The sequence below is a fragment of the Chiloscyllium plagiosum genome, chromosome 13 (assembly GCF_004010195.1).
Source record: "Chiloscyllium plagiosum isolate BGI_BamShark_2017 chromosome 13, ASM401019v2, whole genome shotgun sequence".
Taxonomy (NCBI): Eukaryota; Metazoa; Chordata; class Chondrichthyes; order Orectolobiformes; family Hemiscylliidae; genus Chiloscyllium; species Chiloscyllium plagiosum.
The window spans coordinates 75,031,951-75,053,713 of NC_057722.1; the positions used below are offsets into that span (position 1 = coordinate 75,031,951).

At 42.7% G+C, this 21,763-nt stretch overlaps 1 protein-coding gene across 1 annotated transcript in view; it reads left to right on the top strand.

Moving 5' to 3' along the window:
* Window positions 1–21,763, top strand: part of LOC122556201 (glutamate-rich protein 6-like) — a 67,882-nt gene that overhangs the window by 26,982 nt on the left and 19,137 nt on the right. Inside the window, exons 5-10 of the mRNA XM_043702749.1 lie at window positions 933–1,070; window positions 5,332–5,409; window positions 7,560–7,616; window positions 12,519–12,584; window positions 16,333–16,425; window positions 19,487–19,647. Of these exons, the coding sequence (XP_043558684.1) occupies window positions 933–1,070; window positions 5,332–5,409; window positions 7,560–7,616; window positions 12,519–12,584; window positions 16,333–16,425; window positions 19,487–19,647 (593 nt within the window). The remainder of the gene's footprint in view (window positions 1–932; window positions 1,071–5,331; window positions 5,410–7,559; window positions 7,617–12,518; window positions 12,585–16,332; window positions 16,426–19,486; window positions 19,648–21,763) is intronic.

Sequence of the window (21,763 nt, forward strand, 5' to 3'; positions counted from 1 at the left end):
ATGCCTCTTAAATGTTGTAATTGTACCAGCCTCCACCACATCCTCTGGCAGCTCATTCCATACACATACCACCTTCTGCATGAAAAAGTTGCCCCTTAAGTCTCTTTTATATCTTTCCCCTCTCACCCTAAACCTATGCCCTCTAGTTCTGGACTTCCCGACCCTATTTACCCTATCCATGCCCCTCATAATTTTGTAAACCTCTGTAAGGTCACTCCTCAACCTCCGACGCTCCAGGGAAAACAGCCCCAGCCCATTCAGCCTCTCCCTGTAGTTCAGATCCTCCAACTCTGGCAACATCCTTGTGGATCTTTTCTGAACCCTTTCAAGTTTCACAACATCTTTTCGATAGGAAGGAGACCAGAATTGCACGCAATATTCCAACAGTGGCCTAACCAATGTCCTGTACAGCCGCAACAGTTCACTTGAGAATGTAACTTGTAAAAAAAGATTTGCGATTTACATATGAAAGAACTGAAACCAAAATGGTCATTCTAAAAGATGAGAGACTTAACAAACAATCCAGGTCTTTTTCAATGTATACTTTCAGTTACATCCGAATGTAAACTTTTGCTATAAATTCTGTGTCTTACAATCCTATTCTCCACAACCACCTGATGAAGGAGCAGTGCTCCGAAAGCTAGTGCTTCCAAATAAACCTGTTGGACTATAACCTGGTGTTGTGTGATTTTTAACTTAATTGGGATTGTCTGAGATGGTTGACCCAAGGAGATGATCTTGCATCTTGCCCCAAAACACAGTACATTGTGTTATAGGGGAAAGGTGACTATTGATCCACAATAGCCAATATGAGAAGTCACTCAAGTTATACTGACATCAAGTCATGCATATAATATTCACCAAAATACTGTTAATTTATCCCATAGTCTCTGTGCTTTTCCCTGATTGTAACTATGATCTCTTTGTTGAAGTTTATTGATGATAAGATATCTGGAAGATTATTTGATTCTGGCATCTACTCATTGCCCAGTGTTGGACCACCAACTATCCTGGCTTATAAACAAGAGTCCAAAGAGCAACCGATTGATTATAAAGCGATAAGACCAAAGGTAATTGTGGTTCCATTATTCAGCCCGTAATAAGTTTTATACTTTAGGATTGTGAATCTCCCAGGCAGTCAAGACTCTATCAGATGAATGAAATATAAGAAAATAATTTCTTAGATGCAAAAGGAAGGAATACATTTTATAGCTTGCCTTTCATGCATCGAGTATGTCCCAAGGCATTTAACATCCAATTTGTCTCGTATGTAGTCACTGTCATAGAAAACACAGCAGCCAATGTACACACATCAACTTCCCTTAAACAGACTGCTCTTTTTAGTGCTGTTATTAAGGGATAACCATTGACACTGTACACCGGGAGAACTTGCTTGCTTCAGTTGTGTAGTGATGGAAATGTGTTGCTGGAGAAGCGCAGCAGGTCAGGCAGCATCTAGGGAACAGGAGAATCGACGTTTTGGGCATTAGCCCTTCTTCAGGAATGCCCGAAACGTCGATTCTCCTGTTCCCTAGATGCTGCCTGACCTGCTGCGCTTCTCCAGCAACACATTTCCATCTCTGATCTCCAGCATCTGCAGACCTCATTTTCTCTTCAGTTGTGTAGTCTCTAACATGAAGGCTGCGTGTTCAAACTCACTGTAGGAATTGGAACACAAAACTCTAGGCTGATCCTCCAGTGCAGTACTTTTGTTATTCACTCACGGGATGTAGGCATCGGTGATTAAGCCAGCATTTGTTCGCCCATCTGTAATTACCCAGAGGGCAATTAAGATTCATTGCGATGGGTCTGGAGTCATATGTAGGCCAGACCAGGTAAGGTTGGCAGATTTCCTTCCCGAAAGGATATCAGTGAACCAGGTGGGTTTTTCCTGACAATTGACCATGGTTTCATGGTCATCATTAGACTCTTAATTCCAGATTTTTCTTTCATTATTGAATTCAAATTCTACCATCTGCCATGGTGGAATTCAAACCCAGAACATTAGCTGAGTTTCTGGATTAATAGTCTAGCGATAATACCACTAAACTATCACCTGCCCATTGCTGCATTGTTGGACTGTCTTCTACATAAGACGTTAAATTAAAAAATGTCTGCTGTTTTAGGTGGTGCAGCAAGATGACTCTTTCAAAGTAGAGTCAGGAAGTTATCCTTGGTGTCCTGCCCAATTGTGTCCCTCAATCAACATCACAAATGAAACAGATGATCTGATTGTTACTGTATCATTGCTTATGGGAGTTTGGCTCTCATACTTCCAAACTTATAACAACTTGGATGTATATCATTGGCTGTTAAGCATTTCAAAATATCCTTAGATCATCACAGATGCTATATAAATGCAGGCCTCCTTTTTGAAATAGTGCAGTATATATTGCGTTCACCTACATCTGAGAGCACTCCCTCAGTACTGTAGTGTCAGCCTGGATGTCGTGCTCATTTTTCTTTGCAGAGATTGTGGTGAACCAGCCACAACCTTTTCACTCAGAGGTGAAAATGCTACAACGGAGCCATGACTGACATCTCTTCTATACCTTTCTGTAATATAGCATGCAAAAGGTAGAAGTGCTCCTGTTGACGCCCTTGGTGTATCCACTCCTTTTAAATGGTTTATTTGCATCACCATCAGATTTGGTAGTTGCTGCTCCTTTGACTGGGCTGCATCAAACACCATTACCCTCTTGCAGAGGATGCAATAGGTAACAAAGGATTCATGGGTGCTAACTATAGATACCAATGGGGTATAACCAATGTGAGCATGACGCTTCAAATACATCTTGCCTTATTGTGCTGGTGAAATTCTAACCTTCGCAGAATTAATATTGTGTTTCTGTTTGAAGCTCATTGGAAGATTGCTCCCAAAACCACTCGTTTTGCAAGTTCCCCACTCTTTTAGATTAGATCACTTACAGTGTGGAAACAGGCCCTTCAGCCCAACAAGTCCACACTGACCATCTGAACAACATCCCACCCAGCCCCTGACTAATGCACTATGTATTTACCTCTGACTAATGCACTATGGGCAACTGAGCATGGCCAATTCACCTGACCTGCACATTTTTGGACTGTGGGAGGAAACTGGAGCACCCGGAGGAAACCCACGCAGACACGGGGAGAACATGCAAACTCCACACAGTCAGTCACTTGAGGCGGGAATTGAACCCAGGTCTCTGGCACTGTGAGGTAGCAGTGCTAACCACTGTGCCACCGTGCTGCCCACCAAGTGCCTTTGGATTGTGCCAAAATCTGCCAAGACCCATTGCAATGAAACAATGTTTCAGAAGATAATGTAGAATTAAAATTGTGCTTTAAAATATGTTCCTTACTGTATTTAGAAATGGGAAGCTAATGTAGTGTAATTCTTACAGTTGATTATCACAAAATTCTGCTAATCAGAAGTTGCCATCTGAGAGATACCTGATTTTAAATAACTGAATTCTCTCAGGCAAACAGGACAATTTGCTCGCTATATTAGTTTACCTTTTTTAGTAAGCAATTATTTTCAGAATAATTAAATTTGCCTATTTTAGCTAAGTTCTCCCCTTCCACAAGACCCACTGCAATGAAACAATGTTTTCAAAGATAATGTAGAATTAAAAATGTACTTTAAAATATACTCCTTGTTGTATTTAAGAACAGGAATCTAGAGTCATGTAATATTTACAATTGACCTTTGCAAAATTCTGTGAATCCAATTTGTCATCTGAGAGATACCTGATTTTAAATAACGAAACTGATTCCTAAAATAAACAGGACAATTTGCTCGATTTATTTGTTTACATTTTTTTGGTAAATTTTAAAAGCAATTATTTTCAGGATAATTAAATGTACCCATTTTAGCTAAGGTCACCTCTTCCACAAATAAAATTATTTTTGCCTGCCTTCCCAGAGGTTGGTGGTGTGTTACAGGTCACTCAGAGTGTGAGTTGCTGTCACATCATGTACTTTTACTTACATCGAGCTAAGGACAGTGATGGCAGAGATTCCAACAATCTTAGATCGACATGGATCTAGGGTTTTTTTGAGCCAGGGCCTTTGATAGGAGACCAGCAGATATTCCTGTCTGCCAGTCATACTGGCAGTCCTCTGTGCTGTTGGGACTCCCACGGGAAATTCCCAGTGAAGCTTCTTTTAATATATTGGTGGCATGCTTCAAGTTGGACTGGACCAAATAAAGGAAATAGCCAGGGTACACAAAGTACCAAAGGCATCTCCATCCCTGATACAGAGACAATGGATCATAAGTAACCTGAAGAACACCATTACCCAAGTGTAAAAAGAACAAAGGAGGGAGGATTGTAGTTCAGGATTCCTTTCCTCATTTCCCACAAAATCCTTGGATGTATTTAAACAGACCCTTATTTCTTTTAGTTTAACTAAATGGTCTCATTTCCTTTTACTTTGCATATTTTTCATCTCACTTGTGCCAAATCCAGGACACTCTTTTTGCACTCTGTGTGGAGTTTGCACATTCTCCCTGTGTCTGCGTGGGTTTCCTCCCACAGTCCAAAAATGTGCAGGTTAGCTGCATTGGCCATGCAAAATTGCCCATAGTGTCCAGGGATGTGCAGGCTAAGTGGGTTAGCCATGGGAAATGCAGGGGTAGGGGGTTGTGGGGCTGGGTGGGATGTTGTTCAGATGGTCAGTGTGGACTTGATGGACTGAAGGGCCTGCTTCCACACTGTTTCTAATTCTAAGATGACTCCCCTGCAGGACTGTTAAACCACTGGTTCATTGCTACTTGAGTCTTAGACCCCATTCCATGACCACACTCTCAAATGATGGACCAATCAATTTGAAGGATGTGGTCTGGGAGGGAAAAAATCTCAGAGAACACTGGAGAAACTCAGTGAGTGTGGCAGCATCTGTGGAGAGAGAAAGAGTTAACACTTCAAGTCCAGTCTGACTCCTCTCCAGAAATGAGGACAGAATTGAGTGTTAACTGTTTCTCTCTTCACAGATGTTGCCAGCCTTGCTGAGTTTCTTCAGCGTTCTGTGTGTTGAGTCCTGATTCTTTACCTCCTAACTTCTGGAAAGAGAGGACTGGGAAGGAGTAGTTATTCAATCTAGGAATACTGTCCTGGCCTAAAAGTAAGAGAGAATTGGAACATATGACATGGTAACAGCCCAATATGCCCCTCGAGCCTGTTCCGTAAGTTCAACAGACCATGGCTGACCATCTACAATGTCTTTCCCTAGTGCTCATTCTATGTCTTGGTCTCATTTGTAATATGTAGAGAAAATGAAATTTAACAAAAGAAGTGTACTATTATGTATATTCTGTATAACATCACATTGCTGTCTTCAATATAGGTAAAGAACACTTGGTTAAAAGATCTAAAGGAAATCAATGAGTTTAAGGAGTATTGGCAGTGGAGCCAGAACAAATTAGTAAGTGTGATGTTTTCTGATGTTGATACTGAATGTAACTGTTTCACTATTGGCTCAGCTCTATATCAGCAAAGCAGTGACTCTATCAGTCTATTACAATAATGAATCATTACATTATATCCCAGCAATATATATATCATACATATCCCAGAACCAGTGTATCTAACTATGACCATAAGATGTAGGAGCAGAAACAAGCTATTTGGCCCATCGATTCTGCTCCACCAATCAATCTGATCATCCTCAATTTTCCTGCCTTTTTGTCAATAGTGCCTATATGCTATTATCCTACTAACTCAGGATGGGGTCCTTAAGGGTTCCCATGTTGATGTTTTAAATCTGTGCATTTGTCAAGCTATTTGAAAATGCAAACAGTGCTTCCATTTCATAAGGGACATAGAGGTGTTAGTGTTAAGCATTAGGTATATTGTAAATAATGGTTTGTAGAAGCTGCTCTCACACTTCCCTGAGGCTAATAAATTAAATTAACATGGCACTGAGCTGGCAAGAGCATTATTTTGGGAAATTGTGCAATTGGGTTTGTGCTCATCACTCCTGTCCAAGATCCTCACCTTGGTCAAAGAGAGGTGTAAGTGGGAGCAACTGGGGAGACGATTCTAGCCTCACCTGCTCATTGGAAAGCTGATGGGGCTAAGTGTTAAAACACTAAGTTGAAACTTTATTGCTGGAACAGCACAGTAGGTCAGGCAGCATCCAGGGAACAGGAGATTCGACGTTTCGGGCACAGGCCCTTCTTCAGGAATGAGCAGAGAGTGTTCAGCAGGTGACCTCCCCCAGGTTCCAGCCAATAGTTGGCCAACCCATCCAGCCTTTTCATCCACTTGGAAAGCAAGAGGACTCATTACCCAACTGGAGGTTGCTTGACTGTCAGCCAAACAGCCTCCTTCTCCGAGCCCCGTTTTCTACTTTTTTTCTCTCTTGACAGGTAAAGAGAAGTGTTCAAGGCAATGATGATGGAGAAATCAATCTTTGTTGTTTTGCCAATGATTTTTCCTGGCTGCACAGAGATTGATGCTCAATTCCTGGAGACTCCAGGCCAATACTGAAGATTGCAAGCCTGTCCTCTGTTGGCTGCTCACGGAAATGGCAGAGGGCAGGCATTATACCAACCCCAATAACCCGATTAGACCAGGAGTGGGAGAATGCTAGCAGGCGGCAGGGAGTGAATGACACAACTAGAGAAACTAGAGAATGACAAACGTCTGGTAAAATCTTTTTTATTCATTCACGGGATGAGGGCATCGCTGGCTAGACCAGCATTTATTGCCCATCCCTAATTGCCCACAGGACAGTTAACAGTCAACCCTATTGCTGTGGGTCTGGAGTCACATGTAGACCAGACCAGGTAAGGATGGCAGTTTCCTTCCCTAAAGGACAGTAGAAGGGCGCTGTAGGGATTTGGATTGAAGTAAAAAAGTAGGCTGTCCTGCTTTGTTTCTGAGTTTATCAAAGCCCTTGTTTTACATCTTCGATGATAGGACTGAGTGCAATGTTAAGGTGGTGGGGCACTTAGTTAGACCCTCACACCAGTTTTCAAAGTCACACAGAGATACCACCAGGACAACTGGTTTGGGAATCGGGGACAGTACAATGATGTATTGTTGGGGAATCATCACTGAGAGTGGGGTTAGAGCTTGTGTTGTGGATGCAGGGTGTAGAATGTGGAAAAGAGTCCCACTTTCCATCACCTCTCAACAATAAGCCTTGACCAACTCACCTGCCAAATGCCACCCCTTGCCCTTCCCTTCACTCCTGAACACTTAAATTCAGAAGTTGGAGATTCCAAAGTTTGTTGGAGTGTCATTGTGTATTACTGCAAACTGTGGGGTCACATTCCAGACTATTTGGATTCAGTCGGGGTTACATTATTCTCTCTGCAATCTTTGTCCCCATTCTCAGACAGACCAACAGTTTAATGTGGTCAACGTCTGAGATGCTCCTCTATAGAGTAGAAGTGAGTCTGTCTGAACTACAAGTTGCTGAAATACACCTCCTAGTGGCTGCACAAGGGTAAGCTCTGAATTCACTTGCTTCCTCATTCTGGGTCAAAGTACAAAGAGCATTCCATGCAAATGCAAACACATCACTCCGATGACACTAACAGAAGCTGTTTCTTGACTTCCAAACAGATGCAAGAAGAACATACTATGACTGAAGAACAGTTCAAGAGGAGCAACAAGCCAATGGTGAGCACAGGACCCAGTGACGGAGGCACAGGGCGCAAAGTAAACCCAGCAAACTCTGTCATCACCAAGGTTTCTTATTAAAGGCCTAACTGTATGAGATAGGACAGGAATTATTATACTTAGCTGTAACTAAAATAACTAAACTGTACACAACAACACCAAAGGAAGTCACGAGGGATATAAATAGTGTTGTGATGTAGTAACTACTGTTCATGTTTGAAATGGGTGTTATATTGTTCAATCCTCCCATGTTGAATAATGAAATCAAATTCTTAAGAGCTCCCATTATTTCCTTATTTCCCAAAGAATTTAGGAACATAGAAAATAGGAGCAGAGGGAGGCCACTCGGCCCTTCAAATCTCCTCCGCCATTCAATATGATTTTGGCTGATCATCCAACTCAGTACCTTGTTCCCCCATACCCTCTTATCCCTTTAGCTCAACGAACTATACCAATCTCCTTCCTGAAAACATTCAGTGTTTTGGCCTCAACTGCTTTCAGTGGCAGAGACTTCCACACTGTCTGGGTGATGGAGTTTCTCCTCATCTCAGTCTAAAAGGCCTACCCCTTATCCTGAGAACGTATCCTTGGAAGTATTCTGACAGACCTTTGTTCTCCTTCAGCTGAGTTAAATCATCTCATTTCCTATTCCATCTCATTTCCTTTTCCATCTCACTTTTGCCAAATCATGGATTACCTTTTCCTCAAATCTCTTCTCCATCAAGTACTGAGTTGAGGAATCCTTGCTGATTTCATTGTATTCTCCGATCTCTCACTGTTTCCTCCTTTCATGGGTTCAATGTTTAGCAAGTTCCTTTTTTCACCCTTACTGTAGAATGCTGTACTGATCATTTCAATATTTTGTGATCATCCCAAAGGACCATTCGACTCTGGAGCAGAAGTGGGCCATTCAGAGCATTCAATGAGATCATGACTAACGTGATAATCCCCAACTCAACCTTATCCCCTTAACCCTGCATTCCCTTGCTAATTAAAAATCTATCTATCTTGGCCCTAATGCCCCAGCCTCAGCAGCACGCTGTGGCAAAAAAATCACTGCCCTCTGATAATAGAAATTCCTTCTCATCTTTCGCCGAACTGGGAACCCCTTATTCTGCAATTATACTCTCTGGTCCAAGCCCCTTAAGGGAAAGCAACTTTTCCAGATCTACCCTGACAAGTCCCTTAAGTAGCTTGTGTCTCAATAACGTCACCTCTCATTCTTCAAAACTCTAATAAATAGAAGCTCAACCAATTCTACCTCCCCTCATAAATAAATCCCTCCATACCCGGGCTAGGCCTTTTCTGGGCTGTCTCCAATGTCTGTGTGTGTTTCCTTACAAAAAGGGACAAAACTGGTCACAGTATTTCAGCTGTGGTCTGACTTGTGTCTTTTATAGTTTGAGCAAGACTTACCCATTTTATACTCCATTCCCTTTGAATTAACGGCCAACAGTGTATTTGCCTTCTCTACTACTTGTTGAACTTGGATGTCAGCTTTTTGTGATTTATGCACAAGTATCATATTGGACCTGGTGTTGGGGAATGAGCCAGGCCAGGTGGTAGAAGTTGCAGTGGGGGATTTCTTTGGGAACAGTGACCATAATTCTGTAAGTTTTAGAATACTCGTGGACAAAGATGAGAGTGGTCCTAAGGGAAGAGTACTAAACTGGACCCAGGCCAGTTATATCAAAATTAGGCAGGAGTTGGGGAATGTGGGTTGGACACAGCTATTTGAAGGGAAGTCCACATTTGATATTTGGGATGCTTTCAAAGATAGGTGAAAGATAGTACAGGATAGGCATGTCCCGTTGAAGGCAAAGGATAGGAAAGGCAAGATTTGTGAACCGTGGATGACAGGAGAAATCGTACGATTAGCCAAGAGAAAAAGGGAAGCATACATAAGGTCTAGGCAGCACAGAATAGACCCTGGAGGAATATCAGAAGAGTAGGACCGGTCTTAAAAGAGGAATCAAGCAGGCTAAAAGGGGTCATGAAATAGCTTTAGCAAGCCGAATTAAGGAGAATCCCAAAGCCTTTTATTCTTATATAAGAAGCAAGAGGGTAACTAGAGAAAGGATTGGTCTACTGAAGGGTAAGGAAGGAAAGCTGTGTGTCGAACCTGAGAGAATGGGTGAGACTCTGAATGATTACTTTGCATCAGTGTTCACTGAGGAGAGGAACATGATGAATATTGAGATTAGAGGTTGAAGTTTGATCACATTGACATAAGTAGGGAAGATGTGTTGGGTAGGCTAGAGGTTATTGGGGTGGACAAATCCCCAGGACTGGATGGAATCTATCCCAGGTTGCTGAGGGAGGAGAGAGAGGAAATAGCTGGGGCCCTGACAGATATCTTTGTGGCATCCTTAAATACAGGTGAGGTGCCGGAGGACTGGAGGGTTGCTCATGTTGTGCCCCTGTACAAGAAGGATAGTAGAGATACTTTGGGTAATTACAGACCAGTGAGCCTAATGTCAGTGGTGGGAAGGTTGCTGGAGAAGGTACTATGGGATATGATCTATTTATATTTAGAAGAGAATGGGCTTATCAGTGATAGGCAACATGGTTTTGTGTGGGGGAGATCGTGCCTTACCAATTTAATAGAGTTCTTTGAGGAAGTGACCAATTTGATAGATGAAGGAAGATGCTGTTGATGTCATATACATGGACTTTAGTAAGGTGTTTGATAAGGTTGAGAGAAAGTGAGGGCTGCAGATGCTGGAGATCAGAGCTGAAAATGTGTTGCTGGAAAAGCGCACAGGTCAGGCAGCATCCAAGGAACAGGAGAATCGACGTTTCGGGCATAAGCCCTTCTTTCCTTGGATGCTGCCTGACCTGTTTGATAAGGTTCCCCATAGTAAACTAATGGATAAAGTGAAGTCACATGATGTGCAGGGTGTTGGGGCCACTGTTGTTTGTAATATACATAAATGATCTAGAAGAGGGCACTGTTGGTATGATCAGCAAGTTTGCAGGTGACACAAAGATTGGTGGAGTAGAATACGGGAGGATATAGATAGACTGGAGAGTTGGGCAGAGAAGTGGCAGATGGAGTTCAATCCATACAAATGTGAGGTGATGCATTAGGCAAATCTAATTCTAGAGCGAATTATACAATGAACGGAAGAACCTTGGGTAAAGTTGATGGGCAGAGAGATCTGGGAGTTCCAGTCCATTGTACCCTGAAGGTTGCTGCACAGGTGGATAGAGTAGTCAAGAAGGCATAGGGTGTGCTTGCCTTCATCAGATGGGGTATAGAGTATAAGAACTGGCAGGTCATGTTAAAATTGTACAGGACATTGGTTCAGCCCCATTTAGAATACTGTGTACAGTTCTGGTCGCCACATTACCAAAAGGATGTGGACACTTTGGAGAGGGTGCAGAGAAGGTTTACGAAGATATTATCTGGTATGGAGGGTGCTAGCTATGAAGACAGCTTGAGTAGGTTAGGTTTGTCTTCACTAGAAAAAAGGAGATTGGGGGGGACCTGATTGAGGTTTACAAAATCATGAAGGGTATAGACAGAGTGAATAGAAATAAGCTTTTTCCCAATGATTCAATAATGAGAGGTCACACTTTCAAGGTGAGAGGTCATAGTGATAAGTTTAAGGGAGATACACACTACAAGTACTTGGGTGGTGGGTGTCTGGAACGCGTTGCCAGCAGAAGTGGTAGAGGCAGGCACAGTAGATTCATTTAAGATGTGTCTGGACAGATGCATGAATAGGTGGGGAGTAGAGGGATACAGATGCTTAGGAATTGACCAACAGGTTTAGACAGTGGATTTGGATTGGCTCAGGCTTAAAGCACTGAAGGGCCTGTTCCTGGATTGTAAATTTTCTTTGTTCTTTGTTCTTTATCCAAAATCCCATTGTGCTGCATCAGTCTGCACTCTTTACCCCATCCCTTCTATTCCTTCTTTGCTTTCTTCACCTCCTAATTTTCTTTCCTCATTTCTCTGGTCTCCTCTTTTTCTCCAACCCAAATGGTTTTCAACTCAATTTTGACTTGAAACAGGAAATTCTCAAAGCAGCAATTTGAATTTTAGTTCAACTCTATTTTACCCCTTTCTTTGCTCCCTATCCCTTGACATCTGTGACGATGCTGCCCCTTTAACAAGATTATGTTGTCCTTGGTACTTTTCAAGAGGGATCATAAAGGTAGAGGTGCTGATTTGTCTAGAAATAGTTACTTTGAACCACTGATCCATACTTTGAACAATAGCAGGGGAGTGGCCAGTTCTCCCAGTTCTGTTTTTTTTCTATAGTCTGGTTTAGTTTTAGCAGGCAGTGGGGGACCGCGAGAAGCAGCTGCAGTGAAAAGAGGTTCCATGTTTCAACAGAAGTCTTGCCTGAACCTCCTCCCTGAAAACTTGCCTGCCTGAGAGAACCTGTGTTTGAATTTGCGTTTTGCCAAGGGGTGTGTTTATAGGATGTTGCAGGGATGGGAACAGCTTTGTTAAGTTGCAATATTGCGTCCTATGGCTTACTTAATATGTTGTTATTCTAAATTCTGTTTTCCTTTGTTTGTGTTTCATCCGTAACGTTTAAATAAATTCTGTTTTGTTTAAAGCTGTGTGGTTTGACCAGCTGCATCACTCCTGGAATATTCACTCTACACCTACCTAAAAGAAAATAAAAAGTTAGGTTCTGGGTTACCTTCTTAAAGCATTTTGAGGGTGTCTGGCCTGGTCCATAACTCACCTTTCTTATTAAAAATCTATCCATTGACCCCTGGTGTCTGTACCTGCAGGGGGCAGAGTTTTAAATTTCCACTGGGTCTTCCACGCTGCGAAATGCCTCTTGATTCCTTCTCAGCACAGTAGGTAACAGGAAAACAGTGTGTTTTTGTTATTGTACATCTCTATCACTACTGACGCAAACATCTTCCTTCCTTTAGGTTGAGGATTCATATCTTTCAAAAGCTTCCAGTCACCTTGGGTGGAACCAGTTCAGAAAGTCTGTGGTAGGTACAGGATCCTAATGCAATGCAATGTCTCTTATCCAGCAAGAGCTGGATTAACGAATTAACTCATTGTGTAAATTTTTTAAAATTCAATTGTGGCATGTGGGTGTCATTGGCTGGGTCAGCATTTATTGCCCATCCCTAGTTGCCCTTGAGAAGGTGGTGATGAGCTGCTCTTTTGAACTGCTGCCATCCATATGCTGTGGCTCAACCCACAATGGCCCGAGGGAGGGAATTCCAGGATTCTGAACCAGTTACAGTGAAGGAACGGCGATATTTCCAAGTCAGGATGGTGAGTGGCTTGGAGTAGAACTTGCAGGTGGTGGTACTCCCATGTATCTGCTGACATTGTCTTGCTGAGTGGATGTGGTCGTGGGTTTGAAGGGTGCTGTCTAAAGATCTTTGGTGAATTTCTGCAGTGCATTTTGTAGATAGTATACACTGCTGCTACTGAGTGTTGGGGGTGGAGGGAGTGGATGTTTGTGGATGTGGTGTCAATCAAGCGGGCTGTTTTGTCCTGGGTAGTGTCAAGTTTCTTTGTTGAGTGTTGTTGGGGCTGCACTCATCCAGGCAAGTATTCCAACACACTCCTGACTCGTGCCTTGTACCTGGTGGATGGGCTTTGGGAAGTCAGGAGTTGAGTTACCTGGCACAGTATTCCTAGCCTCAGACCTCTTGTTTTGTGGTGAGTCCAGGTGAGTGTCTGGTCAATGTTAACCCCCAGGATGTTGATAGTGGGGGTTTCAGCGATGGTAACACATATATCTCATCATTGCAGAGGAAAACGCTGGTGTCACACATGCTAATCCCAAGATATCAATTAACTTCCCATCAAGGTATCTACTAATGGAAAAGCAAATGACTGTTGATGCTGTAAAACTCAAATAAAAAGACAAAAAGTTTCAATTACTCAAGGGGTCTGGCAGCATCTGTGGAGGGAGAAACAATGGATAAGATGTTACAAGAGGATAATTATTGGATTCAGAAGGATTCAGTGGGCAGAGGCTCAGCAGATAGATTTCAACCCAGAGAGGTGCAAAGTGACTTTGGGAGCAAAACCATAGAAAGGCAGTATGTTATAAATGCTATTATTTTGAAACATGTGGATATTTGTTTGTGTATATACAAAACAAAGGTGACAAGGCAAATCGCAGAAGTATTTGGGGTTATTAAGAGAGGAGGAGGTCTTGTCACATCGTGATCAATAGACCTGTATCTGAGCCAGAGGCTCCAGGTTCAAGTCCCATGCTGGGATTCAGTAATCCAAAGAAGATGTGTTCATAATGTCATCATAGAGGTCAAGTATTGTCAGTCCTTTCAATATGCATTCGTGACAGGCTATAAGAGTAAGAGAGAGATTGGAGCCTCTACCATCTACCATTACTACCCATAGCTACAGGACTACCACAGTAAAGGTGTATGTTGCTACAACAACTCAGACTCCTTGGGTTGCTAGTTGGTTGGATGGTGAATGTGGATTTGATCAATACCAACAGGACGGCCTTTAGTATAGGCAAGGTCTTTTCCCTGGGTGGGGGAATCCAGAACTAGAGGGCATAGGTTGAGGATAAGAGGGGAAAAAAATTAAAAGGGACGTAAAGAGAAACTTTCTCACACAGAGGGTGGTGCACGTATGGAATGAGCTGCTAGAGAAAATGGTGGAGGCTGGTACAATTAGAACATTTAAAAGGCATCTGGATGGGTATATGAATAGGAAGGATTTAGAGGGATAGGGGCCAAGTGCAGGCAAATGGGACTAGATTAGATTAGGATATCTGATTGGCCTGGACAGGTTGGACGAAGGGTCTGTTTCCATGCTGTACATCTCTATGGCTCTAGCCCCTGTCCCTGATAGGGTGGTTTAGGGACCTGCTTCATGGCCTTGCCCATGGTAGAGATTATTGTGATATTCCTGCCCATGGTGAAGATTATCATAATATGGATTGGACTGACCTTCAGGCAGAGAATGTAAGATTAAGAAAGAGATCATTCTCTAAGTTTATAAATTACTGATTTGGCCTCAGCAGAAAAATGGCAGATGATCCTGGGTCCCATACTCCAGAAAATATATCAAACCTTTGGAAAAGATACAGAGGGAGGCGGTTTCCTGAGGTTTTTGCCAGGATGAAAGACTTCAGTTATGAGGACAGGTTGGAAAGGTTTGGACTGTTCCCCTCTGAACGAAGATGGGTAAGAGCTGAGGTTTTCAAGACCATGAGAAGTTTTGAAGCACTTGGGGTACAAAAACTTCCTTTTGCTGAGTGCGTGACTAACTAGAGATCTGGAATGCTCCAATTGAAAGAGCTGTTGTATTATTGCATAGATTCCAGGCAGGCGGTGTTCATTTAAGATGATTAGATGATATCGCGCCATATGAGGTTCCAGTATAGAGATCTCTCTCCCATCTTCAGCAGTCACAGGAAAGTGTATAGTCAGTCAATCAGCTGACCATGAATGATGATGCAATCACTTAGTGTTTTCTTAACAACAGTAAGCATAGAACCAAGGTGATGTGCATGTCCGAGTTCTTACAGCAGTGTAAAGCATTTATGTTGTTAATAAACTTCAAGACATCTGTCTCAACAAGAACTCAGTATTCCTGGCATATGTTATAAGGACAAACATATAGGGAATATTCAGACTGTTATCATACAGACAGTGGTATTTAACCCAAGGAACCATATCAGGAACTGACACACTAAATGAATGTATGTGAGGATCAGGAACCTGCAGGATTACGGACAAAGAGTGTGGTTATAGCACCATGTGCAAAGGCTATTTTAAAAAGGCAGCTCAAGCACAACAGGCTACTTTTGGTGCCATAGGACTCGACAATCCCTATAATGAGACACGGCTTTGTTTTTACATTTAATCTTCATGCTGCAGGTTCATGACAAGATAATAATGTATAGATACCACATTTCCAGGCAATGCTGATTTCAGAGCAAGTCACTTTGAGATGGCAGTCCAAGGTGATGTATCCTCCATCTTGCCCATACTCCCTCCTTTGTCTATAGGCTGATAACCAGTATACGTTTCTGAGGAAAACAGAGATTTTGCTATGATTGCTACATTGCTTTCTGATTTATTTAGAGTAACTAAGAAGAAACTGATAGTTGGTGACCTGAGGAATGGATTTAAAATCCAGTTACGATGAACTGGAGTGCATTTCCTGAAGGGAAGCAGATTTTAAAAGAAACCCAGCTTCGATTCCTACCCTCGGGCGACTGCCTGTGTGGAATTTGCACATTCTCCCTGTGTCTGCGTGGGTTTCCTCCGGGTGCTCCAGTTTCCTCCCACAGTCCAAAGCTGTGCAGGTCAGCTGAACTGGCCATGGGAAATGCAGGGTTACAGGGATAGGGGTGGTAGGGGGTGGGTCTGGGTAAGATGCTATTTGGAGGGCTGGTGTGGACTCGATGGGCTGAATGACCTGCTTTCACACAGTAGCAATTCTATAAAAAAGCACTTCCAAAAGAGAATTAGATTAATATTAAAAATATGAAGGAGCAACATGGAAAGAACAGGGAGTGGGTCAGGCTGGATAATTCTTTTAGAGACATGCCATGGGAATGAGAGGCCAAATGAGTTCTTCCTCTTGCTCCTTCATTCTCAGACCAAGTCCAGGCACTGTATTGTACAAAGCAGCAGAGTTCCTCTCCATTACCCTCACACAGCTGTAGCTGTGTCAGTTACAGACTTCAGCATGCTGTGTACAAGTTAGAACTGACCACTGCGATTTCTTCTCTAGGTATCAGTCGGATTTGATTTGTGCCAATTTTGTGGCAAAAACTTGAAGCCCTTACCTACTCCCAAACAACTGGGAACAGAGCCATTTGAAACTGTAAGTACATTCAGTCTTATGCTTTCCCTACTTTTCATCTATTTCTGCGAGATCTTTTGTTGGTGATCTATCAAATGCAATAATTTAAGTTCAATGTTTCTTGCTGACTCTGAATCTATGTAACCATTCTTCTTGTGTGAGGTTTTACATTGAATGTCATAAATCTAACTGATCCTGGTGCTAGTCCTAGTCATTTCCAAAAGTGACTTTGCCTTTTTAATTCACTCGTGGCCTCTGAACGTTCGGGTTGTAAGTTTGCTAGCTGAGCTGGTAGGTTTATTCTCAGACATTTTGTCACCATGCTAGGTAACATCATCAGTGAGCCTCTGGTGATGTGCTGGTGTTCCGTCCGGCATCCTATTTGTGTGTCTTGGTCTGTTAAGGTGGGTGGTAACATTTTCTGGTTCTTTTTCTCAGAGGTTGGGAAATGGGATCCAAATCAACGTGTTTATTGATGAAGTTTCAGTTTCAATACCAGGCCTCTTGGAATTCCTGGGTGCATCTCTGTTTAGCCCAGTCGAAGTGGTGTCCTTCTTCATCTGTGTGTAAGGATACCAGGAATAGATGAGGAGAAAGTGAGGACTGAAGAAGGTGAATTCCTGAAGAAGGGCTCATGCCTGAAATGTCGATTCTCCTGCTCCTTGGATGCTGCCTGGCCTGCTGCGCTTTTCCAGCAACACATTTTCAGCTACCAGGAATAGATGGTCATGTCTTTTGGTAGCTAGTTGGTGCTCATGTATCCAGGTGGTTAGTTTCTTGCCGGTCTGTCCAATGTAGTCTTTGTGGCAGTTCTTGCAGGGTATTTCTGGCATTCAAACCGGAACTCTATCAATAAACACATTGATTTGGACCCCATTTACCAACCTCTGAGAAAAAGAACAGCAATTGATATCACCCACCTTAAGAAACCAAGACACATAAATCGAAAGTGGGACAGAACGCCAGCACTTCACTGATGATGTTACTTAGCATGGTGACTAAACATCTCAAAACAAACCTACCAGCTCAGTGAGCAAACCTACAACCTGAACCTCAACCTGAGCTACAAGTCCTCTCAAAAATCGCAGCCTCTGAATGTCATTGGTAGTTTTTATAGCATATTCAGGAGGCAGTGGTGAGCCAGGTTCTTGAAGTATTGGTTGGTGTAGGTTCATCCACAGTGCCATTAGGAAGGAATTCTGGATTTTGACCCAGCAACAGTGAATGAACATCATTATTGCTCCAAATTGGATTGGAGGGGAATTTGCAGGTCATGGTGTTCCAATGTCATTGGAAGGTACTGTCGAAGGAGCCTTGGGGAGTTGCTGTAAAGCATTTAGAAGACATTGCTGCCAATATGTGTCAGTGATGAAGAGGCCACCTCCCAGCTAAACCAATTGGTTTCTCTTTTCATCTTCCGTAACTTCCAGTTCATCTGAAATTCTGATCATTTGCCACTGGAATCAAGGCAGCATCGAGGTAATCACATTGAAGTGTACAAAATTCTAAAAGGGCTGGACGGGGTAGATGCTGGGGTAATGTTTCCTGTGGCTGATAAGTCTAGAAACCAGGAGTCGCTGTCTCAAATTATGGGCCAGCTATTTGAGACCAAGAAGGCAAAAATGTTTGCTCAGAGCTCTCCCTCAGCTGCCGATGCCCATTTGTTGAGTATAATTAGGTAAAGGTGAAAAGGTTTTTGGCTACGAAGGAAATTAAGGAATATGATGATAGCCCAGGAATATGGAATTGGGTTAGAACATTAGCCCTGATCTTACTGAATGGGCTACAGGTTTCAAATGATCCACTTATGCTGCTGCTACTCATGTTCTTTTATTTTATAATGCACTCTCCAGCATAATCCTTGCTATCTTAGTTTGCTTCCCGGACTCTCAGAGCCAAACATTTAAAAATTCTTGCCTTGGCATTTCAATATCCATCAAGATCTTGCGTTTCCCTATCTCTGTTGTGTTAATAACACCCTCCAAACTCTCCTAGATCTCTTGTGTGTCAGTATTCCCACTTTTCCAGACACCCTATTCTTCAGAATTCCCTCCACTCTCCTCCTTACTTCTCAATTCTGTTTAAGTTTGACAAAACATCATCCGCTCTCATTGCTCCTCACCCCGTCTCTCTCTTCAAGCTAGATCTTTTCTTCCTTATTCTTAAATTATTCAAATGGCACCATATTGTGGTGACAAATGAATGTATTTTATTGTACTGTTACTGTAAAATATATGTGACAATAATTTTTTTTTAAATCCCCCTGCCTCGATTAACTGCTTAATCTATTGGGTTAAGCTTCAGGACAGACTGATGGCTTTATTCAGGCATCTCTCAGCATCTGTCTTCAGGGGAAATGTGAACATTGTCTTGGATGACACACATTCCTCAGGTTTATTTTCCTCGTTGATGCAGCCACGCCTGTTGCCTCGCTACTCCTTTAAATAAAGCGACTCAGATCTCGAAAGAAACTTGGGGAACCCCATGTGTACACATCCACAGTCCTTCCACTCTGAGTCAGTTCTTCAGTTCTGCAGAAGGATCACAGGACTCGAAACGTTGACTCTGTTTCTCTCTCTACCATTTCTTCAGTGATTTCTGCTTTTGTTTGTTTCGGATCTCCACCATTCTTTGTTTCATAACCGTATTTAAATCTAGAAAATGCTGGAAAAGCTCAGCAGGTCTGGCAGCATCTGTGGAGAGAAATCAGAGTTAACATTTCTGAGGAAGGGTCACTCAACTCTGATTTCTCTCCATAGGTGCTGCCAGACCTGCTGAACATTTCTAGCAACTTCTGGTTTTGTTTCTGATTTACAGCATCCGCAGTTTTTCCAGTTCTTATTTTAAATCTCGTAATATTAACTAATATAGGTCATTAATATTAACTAAAATAGTTATATTATTACAGCTATTAAATATACTTTTTTAGGGCTAAAACAATCAAAGAGTATGGAGAGAAAGCAGCCAAAGGGTATTGAGTCGAATGGCAGAATAGGTTCAAAGGGCTGAATGGCCTACTCCTGATCCTGTTTTCTACATTTCTTTATAAACCTTTAATAATGTGTTTCTTTTCTCTTGGCAGCTCTTCTGCTGTAAACAATATCGCGACTTGTTTGAGTTTCTCTTGAAAGAAGAGGATGAGATGCGTTTGAAAGTGGCTCAGCAAATGATTGATATCTCTCCTCACCTTCCCTTTGGCAGTGTACAAGAGAGAGAACAAGCCAAGGAAAAAGCAGCAATGAGGTAATTTACTACCTGTAATTGTGTTTCAGTTTAGTTTCAAAGTTTAGCTTCAAACAAAGAACAATACAGCAAAGGAGCAGACCCTTCGGCCCTCTAAGCCCATACCGACACATTTTTCCTTTCCTTACTAAAACTGTCTTCACTTACAGGATCTGTATCCCTCTATTCCCTTCCTATTCACATATTCATCCAGATATTTTTTGAATGCTGCCATTGTGTCTGCTTCCACCACTACCTCTGGCAGCATGTTCCAGGCACTCACCACCCTTTGTGTGAAAACCTTGCCTCGCACATCTCTTTTAAATGCCCCACCACCCACACCTTGAACCTGTGTCCCCTATTAATTGACCCTCCACCCTGGGAAAAAGCCTCATACTTTCCATTCTCTCCATGCTGTTCACAATCTTATAAACCTCTATCAGGTCGCCCCTCAATCTCTTGTGTTCCAGTAAAAACAAACCCAATCTATCCAATCTTTCTTCATAGCTAAAATCTCCCATACCAGACAATATCCTGGTAAATCTTTTCTGTATCCTCTCTAAAGCATCTACATCCTTCTGGTAGTGTGGTGACCAGAACTGTACACAATATTCCAGGCGTGGCCTAACTAAAGTTCGATAAAGCTGCAGCGTAACCTGCCTCTCCTTATACTCAATGCCCCTTCCAATGAAGGCAAACATGCCGTAGCCCTTTCCTAGTACCTTGTATACCTGCACTGCCACCTTCAGTGATCTCAATGATGGAAGAGCTCAACACCTCATTTCAAATGTTAAGGCTAAAGCTTTTGCAGCAGTCTTCAGCCAGAAGTGCCAAGTAGATGATCCATCTCGACCTCCTCCGGTGGGGGCCAGCATTATAGATACATGTCTTCAGCCAATTTGATTCACTCCATATGATATCAAGAAATGGTTGGAGGCACTGGATACTGCAAAGACTACGGGCCCTGACAACATTCCGGTGATTGTACTGAAGACTTGTACTCTAGAACTTGCTGATCCCATAGCCAAGCTGTCCCAGTACAGTTACAACATCAGCATCTTCCTGATAATGTGGAAAATTGCCCAAGTATGTTCTGTACATAAAAAGGACAAATCCAACCCGGCCTATTACCGCTCCATAAGTCTAGTCTCGATCATTAGTAAAATGATAGAAGATATCATCAGCAGTGCTATCATGCAGCATCTGCTCAGCAATAACCTGCTCAGTGATGCCCAGTTTGAGTTCTGCCAGAGCCACTCAATTCCTGACCACATTACAGCCTTGGTTCAAACATGAAGCTGAATTCCAGAGGGGAGGTGAGAGTGACAGCCCTTGATATCAAGGCTGCATTCGCCCAAGTGTGGCATCAGAGTCCTGGCAAAACTGGAATCAGTGGGTATCAGGGAGAAACTCTCTGGTGGTTAGAGCCATACCTGACACAAAGAAGATGGCCATGGTTTTGGAGGTCAGTCGCCACAGCTCCAGGACATCTCTGCAGGAGTTCCTCAGGGTAGTGTCCTACGCCCAACCATCTTCAACTGCTTCATGAACGACTTTCCCTCCATCATTAGTCAGAAGTGGGGATGTTCACTGACGATTACCCAAAGTTCAGAACCATTCATAACTCCTCAGATACTGAAGTAGTCCATGATCAAATGCAGCAATATCTGGACAATATCCAGTCTTGGGTTGACAAGTGACAAGTAAGATTTGTGCCACACAAATGCCAGTCAATGATCATCACCAATAACAGACACTCTAACCACTGCCCTTGACATTCAGTTGTGTTACCATCACTGAATCACCCACTATTAACATTCTGGGAGTTATGATTGATCAGAAACTCAACTGGACTCACCACATAAATGCAATGGCTACAAGAGCAGGTCAGAAGCTAGGAATTCTGCAGCGAATAACTCACCTCCTGACTCCCAAAAGCCTATCCACTACCTACAAGGCACAAGTCAGGAGTGTGATGGAATACTCCCCCTTGCCTGGATATGTGCAGCTCCAACAACACTCAAGAAGCTTGACACCATCCAAAAAAGTGAAGAAAGCGTTTGGTATGCTTTCCTTATTGGTCAGAATATTGAGTACAGGAGTTGGGAGGTCATGTTGCGGCTGTACAGGACATTGG